Source organism: Hoplias malabaricus, chromosome 4, assembly GCF_029633855.1.
Source record: "Hoplias malabaricus isolate fHopMal1 chromosome 4, fHopMal1.hap1, whole genome shotgun sequence".
In the NCBI taxonomy this organism is placed as follows: domain Eukaryota; kingdom Metazoa; phylum Chordata; class Actinopteri; order Characiformes; family Erythrinidae; genus Hoplias; species Hoplias malabaricus.
In genome coordinates, this window is record NC_089803.1 from 35684145 (window position 1) to 35691494 (window position 7350).

Genomic DNA, 7350 nt, shown 5'->3' on the forward strand with positions numbered 1-7350 from the left:
CATTTTGTGAATAAACTTTCATGTGGCGGCATGGTGGTGCAGCAGGTAGTGTCGCAGTCACACAGCTCCCGGGACCTAGATTCAATGAATGAATTTTCAGGTGTATCTTAGCTACAAACTTGAAACTGTGCGATATTAACAATAATCCCTTGCTATACTGGCAAGAAAGAGCTCCTTCAGAACACGAGGAAGAAACTTTGAGAGCAACCAAGACTCAATGCACAGGACAATAATGTACTTAGAGGTTCTGACTTTTGAACTTTACACTGGTAAAAATCAGTATGGATGGCACACTTGCTCTAGGGCCTTGAGGAAACATTGTAATGTATTAATTTGTCAGACTACAATGTACATCACCACTGAGTATCAGTCCCGTGAAATAACAGACATTTGGATTACTCTGTGCAAACCTACATTTGGAGATGCAAGAATTAACAGTGTCAAGTGATTTGCCAAGGTAGTGCTGAAGACATATGATAACAGAAGTGTGGTTTCAGTTGTTGATTTCAGCATTACTCAGACAGACTTGGATTTCCTGAGGTTGTACTTTTTTTAATGTTAAATGTATAGCTCACTTGTGAACAGAAAGAAGTGACCTAAAATCAATTATATAGAGAGTTGTTTTATGATTTTATTGATTGGTTAATTTTGGTTTGTGTACTGAAACTACACACTAAAGCAAAAGGAGGATGTGGACAGCCCCTCTTTCCCCCAAACACTCTCTCTCTCCCTTTCTCTCTCTCTCTCCGCGTGTGTGTTGAGTGTAGTGTCTCTCTGCACTCTGACTGGCTGAGCGCTGGTGGGTAGGCGCTTTATATCGCAGAGTGCCTCTGGAGCGAGCGCCGAAGAGGAGGAATGGGCAGGAGATGAGTGCGCACAAAACATCTGGAGGGAGCGAGCGCGCAAAGGCAGCAGCTGCAGAGCGAGTATGCCTTGAAAATACGTCAGGGACTACAACAACACCCCTCTTCACAGGGAAAGTGAATCTTTAAACTCCACTTGAAGGCGCACAGTTGGACTTTGTTGCGCCTTTTTTAAAAGAGCATATTTAAGTGTATGTACACTGATCATTACGTATTTGGTTTCTTCGTAAATCTACCCCTGGTCGACCATGCTCCACTCCAACTCTTCGCTGTTGTCGGCGCGTTCGGAAAATACGTCCACGGCCGACAACGACACGGACCCTTTCGGGCGCAATGAGGAGGTGGCGAAACTGGAGATCGGGGTTCTGAGCGTGACGTTCGCGGCGGCGGTTCTCGGGAACGCGTGCGTGCTCGTGGCCCTGCACAGGACCAAGCAGAAACCCTCGCGCATGCAGCTGTTCATCAAGCACCTGAGCGTGGCGGACTTGGTTGTTGCCTTCTTTCAGGTGCTGCCCCAACTCTGCTGGAAGATAACCTTCCGCTTCAGCGGTCCTGACCTCCTCTGTAGGCTCGTCAAACACGTGCAGGTGACCAGCACTCATTCACCGAGGCGTAGACATATTCATTTACACTGGAAAATGGGATACTCTGACTTAAAGCAAATGTTCTTTTCAAATTAACAATTAGCAGTGATATTTTTCCTTGATGCAAACCTTAACAATTCGTCCATTAAATTAATGTTTCATAGCAACAGCAAACATTTTTTTACTGGATTTAGATGAGAAAACATCGAAAATTTAAAAGTGGAGGGCTAAAAACATACAATTTACAGCCAAAATGTTTTATTTAACACTGGCAGTTAGGCTACAAATGTGTAAAGTTGAATTCAAAAATTTTATATAAAGGTCATATTTCTGTAGAACAGTCTTCTGTGTATGTAGAATGTTGCAATAATAATAAAAAAAAACAATTAATCATTTAAGAAATTTTAGGTGGGAACATTCAGACTTGTTCGTTGAAATCCCAGAAGAGATCATGAATGGGCTCATGTTATCAGTGACAGAGCTATGTGACATAACAACAGGTTTAAATATAGCCAGCCTATAATTCAATTGAAGAACAATTATAAATCAAAGGGGAAATCCTTTCTAAGCGCCCAAATTTCCTTCTAATCTATGTTGTGAAATGTGTTATTCCAAAAGCTAAAACAAGCAGGAACAGATAACAGAAAACCTGTTATTATTTTTGTATTTATAAAAAAAACAAGGAGGATGTGAAAGTATCTCCAGAGGAATGAGAACAAGGGTGAAGTCCTATTCTGACACCAACTGCACCAAAGATTTTGCAAAAACTTTGGAGCTTACAAGGAAATGAATACTGCTCCTTACATCTTACAAAGAAATCCAAATATATTAACGTATTTGCAATTTATTTTACATAAAAACTTATTTTTTGCAATTTATTTCAAACTGTTACAAAGGAGATGTTTGTTTTAGAAAACTTGAGATATGTGAGTGCACAAGCCACTGAGTGAGAGTGGTTGGTTGTGAGTAAGTGTGCGAGTGAGCAGGCAATTTACCATGTTTATGATTCTGTGAGTGATTGAACAGGAAGATGTTGTGTACTTGTGACTGCCGCGGACGTTTTGAACAGAAACAATTAAAGCAAAACTTTGCCTGTATTGTGCTTATTTAGTTTTATTTTGTAGTATATCTACTAGCATTAGCAACAAATGCTATAGCCTCTGCTAGGCTAACCATCTCCGTAGCAACATTGGAAGACAATACGAGACAAAATAGTTCTTAATATTTTTGTATCTAATCTGTGGATGTATTGGAGGGTAACACGTGAAAACTGTATTATAGGCTACTCTTTTAAATATTAACGACCTTTTTTCCACTTTATCACTGCTAGTAAATAAGTGATGAACTATGAAGTACTTTCCTCTGTGTTACAGGTTCTGGGCATGTTTGCCTCTACCTACATGATGGTCATGATGACGGTGGACCGGTACGTGGCGATCTGCCACCCCCTGAAGAGCCTGCAGCAGTCAGCGCGGCGCGCGCACGCCATGATCGGTGCCACGTGGGCGGGGAGCGCGCTGCTGAGCGCGCCGCAGCTCTTCATCTTCTCCCTGAGCGAGATCCACAACGGTTCCGGGGTCTACGACTGCTGGGCGCACTTCGAGCCGTGGAGCTTGCGCGCTTATGTCACGTGGATAACGGTGGGCATATTCGTGGTGCCCGTGCTCGTGCTCGTGCTGTGCTACGGCTTCATCTGCCGTAGCATCTGGAAGAACGTGCGAAGTAAGAGCCGGCGGAACGGGCTCGTGGGCAAGAGCGCGGTCAGCGGGGTCAGCTCCATCAGCAGAGCCAAGCTCCGGACGGTGAAGATGACGCTCGTGATCGTGCTCGCCTACGTCGCGTGCTGGGCGCCCTTCTTCATCGTGCAGATGTGGTCCGTGTGGGACGCCCACTTCAGCTGGGCTGGTACGGAGACTTAAAAAATTTGATTGAATTGAACAGCCATATCATAAATATACCTCACTGTTCTCATTGTCAAGCCACATATTTGCAATTTGTAATTCTACAATTACACACTATAGTGTTAGACCTCTTTCACATTGTTCTGCAAAGGTAAGAACCCCCAGAGGGACACAGAGGTATGATTTGGCTGGTGGATCAGTCTCAGTCTGCAGTGACTGATGTGGTGATGGTGTGTTAGTGTGTGTTGTGCTGGTATGAATGGATCAGTAACAGCAAGGCTGCTCCATTATTTAAACCCCTCAGTGTCACTGCTGGGCTAAGAATAGCGCATCAATATATATATCCACTAGTCCACTGGTGAAGGACTAGAAGAAGTCCAAACTCAAACTGTGCAGCAACAGATGAGCTGCTGTCTCTGACTTTACATCTACAAGGTGGATCAACAAGGTAGGTGTGTCCAACACAGGACTCCAAAGTGCAGATATAAGTGAACAAAGTGACAATGAGTGCAGAAAGAAGGTCATTTTAATGTCATCTCGGATCAATATTTAAAATCAAATCAAAGTCACATCATCATAATTTTTCATAACTTTGGCACAGGAAAATGTTTTTTAACCGTAATTATAACCATAATATTAATTTTTGAAAATAGTGTGTTCCCTTATATTAGGCTAATAACTTCCAACTGTCCAATTGTCATGTATTAAACATAAAAACACTGCTAATTAGAATGATGATAATCACAGACAGGACAAAGGTATGTCTGAATTTGGTTTATATTCTTCTGCAAAATAGGTTAAATGTCATTTATTTCCCACTGGCTCCAAGCCTTGTACTAAAAAACAGAGAGAGAGAGGGAGAGAGAAAATGAGAGAGAGGGTAAATATTTATGATGGAGTGTAACAGACATGGACAGAAGATATCACTATCTGCTTCTAGTGTAAGCTTTCATTAATGAGAGTCTTTAGGACTATTAAACCTTTTGGCTGCCCTTAAGTAAACACAGCCACTGCAGTCATCACTGGGGATTCTACACTGTAAAAAAAATACCTGGCTCTAATCAATTCTGGGATTCTTGGTATGTACAAACTAATGTATAAAGCCCATCCTTCCCTGTCTGATTAGGTTATGCTCTGACAAATAAGGTTGGTTAGAAGGTAAATAACACATATTTATGGAGATATGATATCTATGCAGAATTAATAGCCTGTCAGTAGAAGACAGCTGTGAGGAATTCATAAGGAATAAAACGCTCCTTAACATTCCCCACAGACTTACTCGGAATTTGGACACAGTGTCTTGCTTTCTTTCATGTCGTTAGCTGCAAAAGAGACACAATAAAACAAATGGAGATATTCAGAAAATTATTCTAATCTCAGACTATAGCATGATTATTCTCCAGCCTTCCATAGAGATTGTTTTGATTGCGGTTGCAACTCAGATTCCAAAAATGTATTTACTCTCAATCGATCAACCAATCAATACCACATTATTAAAAACAGTAATAATAAATGCTTATGTAAGAATTGATGCTTAATGATCAGTGTTATTAGAGCATTTTGGAGCAAAATGAGTGGGGTTTGTGATCCAGAACAAACCAACAAACTTACCTCGCTAATTTTGTTGTGGCAATCAATAAGTCACAATTTGTTAAACTTTCCCAGAAGAGTAGAGAATGTTACTGTTAGCTGGGGACATCTCCTACTTACTGCTACTTGAAGATACTTTGAAGAGTATCTTCAAACATTTTATGTCATCTAGAATTCACCATGTCTAACCTTTCCCTGTGTATCCCCTTTAATCCACACAGATTCCGAGAACACTGCAGTGACTCTGTCTGCCCTGCTGGCCAGTCTGAACAGCTGTTGTAACCCCTGGATCTACATGATTTTCAGTGGACACCTTCTCTATGACTTTGCCCACTGCTTCCCCTGCTTCCCCAAAATTCAGCACAAGTTCAAAAAGGAGGACTCAGACAGCAGCATACGCAGAACCACAATACTGACTAAACTGCCCAACCGCAGTCCCACCTGCAGTGTGGGCAACTGGAGAGACCTTGACCAGGTCACTAAAGCTGACCCGTCCACTCCACTGGAAACATGACATTGTTGAAGCCTGGGACTGCGAATATTTTATCAAAGCTGGGGCATGTTTAAGGTGTTGTTTTTCAAAGATTTTTTTAGGGCAGTCGAAGATAAACTCAGAAGGCAGTGCTGTAAATCTCCAGCGTGGTACAAAAGCACAATAGACATGATCGTTGAAGGCAAGGTCTTTCCGCTGATAAGTGCCCAATTATGGACCAGTACGGGATTTATTTGGGCTCCAGAAAGCCTGCAGCCTCACTTTTATGCCAGTAAAAGCCCTGGAGTCAAGGACAAAGCCAGCATCGCTCTTCTGAGTTTGGGATTATTTCTAAATCAATAAATGCCAGTTGTAGAATGTATATATTGTACAAAACACAGTGTGTGGACGACACTGAAATGAATGTCCAAGCAGGTTAAATAATCAAATATGAGTTGTCTTTAGATGTTCTGCAAATAGGAGGAAAATAGGTTGAACACATGAGATCAGTGCTGTGAGCTGACTCTTAATGTTCATGCTCCTGAGAAGTAATGTTGTTTACAGTGTTAGATGTGGTCACCTGGGTCAGTAACCAAGTTTGAGGTGTTCAGGAGATCTCTCGCTCTCACAGACTGTTTTCCACTCCATCTATCCCAGTCTTAGCTATTATCTCCAATTTCATTACAAAGTTTTCATGACTTAGCTTCAAACCAGTAACAAATAATGCTAACACAAATGAGACAAGCCTTCTCCTCAAAATGAGAATATTACTTTAAGTCACTGTTTGAATGGAATATCCTCAAGTATCCATTATCTCCAGTTATGGATTTTCATTAGTGCTAGTTTCAGAACAGTTTGAATAGATTTTCCATCAGTGCATGTGTAAAAACTGTTGTTGCTGTATTTATCGAATCTGTAAATAAAAAGCCCACATACAACTGCAATTAATGGGATGTTATTTTTGTGTATATGCAGATGTTCTGTAGGTTTGTGTCATCAAAAGTCTTATATTGTATGTTATGTCGTTGAATGATATAGTACTGCTCAAAGTGTTGTTGATGCAGTGTTTGTTGGTTAACCGTTATGTATTATTGCATCACGTCTCAAGCATATCGATGTATCCATGTGCAAAAATCCAATAAACCACTCCATGAAACGTCTCCTTTGCTCTGCATTGTGAAATCGTGTAGGAAGTGCCAGTCTCATCTTCTTTCTGGAAAGAGTTACATTTTATGATCTCTGGTTCGTATTGCTTTTAGCACATTTCATCATTTGAAGTCTGAAATGGTCAGGCTCCATTTCATTACTGCTCCCAGTGGTGGAAACATGAGGTAGTGCAGAGTTTGTGCAGAAGCATTGTGATGGCTTTTGAAAGCAGTAAGTGTTTATTTCATATCACCCAATGGCTGATCAGTAAATGGTGCATTTGTTAGAGAATAGTACAAATAGGGCTGGCCTGCATAAACACAGTTTGTCTTCAGCTACCGCCAACTTCCAATACCCCACACATCCCAGAATAGCCTAACAGTCTTCCTGTTTCTGTCACAAACTTCCTCTCCCCCAAATGAACCATGTGCATATTCTCAGCTAGCTACTGCCACGAGCTTAAACAGCAGCAAAGAGTAGATGCAGCTGTGCTAGTCTTGAAAAGCATGATATTGTGTGCATGCAAGTATCAGAACAAGAAGCAGTCAAGCCTTAAGACCTGCATGGATCTCCACTTCAGAGGTACAGTACATTTAAATTGACTTCCCTGTCTTCCTTACCCCAAATGTAGTTGATCAACCAGTTCAGTGTTTGCATATTTAGTGTTGCACAGGAGTTACAAAGCTAATACAGCTCAAAATTAATCAATGTGTATGTCACCTAAAAATCATTATAGACTTCCTGTTCACGGTTTAGCAACATTACTTTTGAATGTGTTTGGGGACAATGTTCAG

The 7350-nt window shown here is 41.3% G+C and overlaps 1 protein-coding gene across 1 annotated transcript; it reads left to right on the plus strand.

Moving 5' to 3' along the window:
* The first annotated feature begins 819 nt into the window (after window positions 1-819).
* Window positions 820-6562, plus strand: avpr1aa (arginine vasopressin receptor 1Aa). Its single transcript, XM_066667418.1, has 3 exons — window positions 820-1450; window positions 2821-3352; window positions 5160-6562. The coding sequence occupies exons 1-3, from the start codon at window positions 1112-1114 to the stop codon at window positions 5450-5452; spliced, it is 1164 nt and encodes a 387-aa protein (XP_066523515.1). The 5' UTR covers window positions 820-1111; the 3' UTR covers window positions 5453-6562.
* Window positions 6563-7350: the final 788 nt, after the last annotated feature.

Excerpts from the sequence above, each read along its gene's own strand:
- avpr1aa (XM_066667418.1), top strand. The coding sequence starts at position 1,112 with ATGCTCCACTCCAACTCTTCGCTGTTGTCGGCGCGTTCGGAAAATACG. Across the intron at positions 1,451-2,820 it reads GGCTCGTCAAACACGTGCAG|GTTCTGGGCATGTTTGCCTC; the intron begins GTGACCAGCACT and ends TCTGTGTTACAG. Across the intron at positions 3,353-5,159 it reads CGCCCACTTCAGCTGGGCTG|ATTCCGAGAACACTGCAGTG; the intron begins GTACGGAGACTT and ends TAATCCACACAG.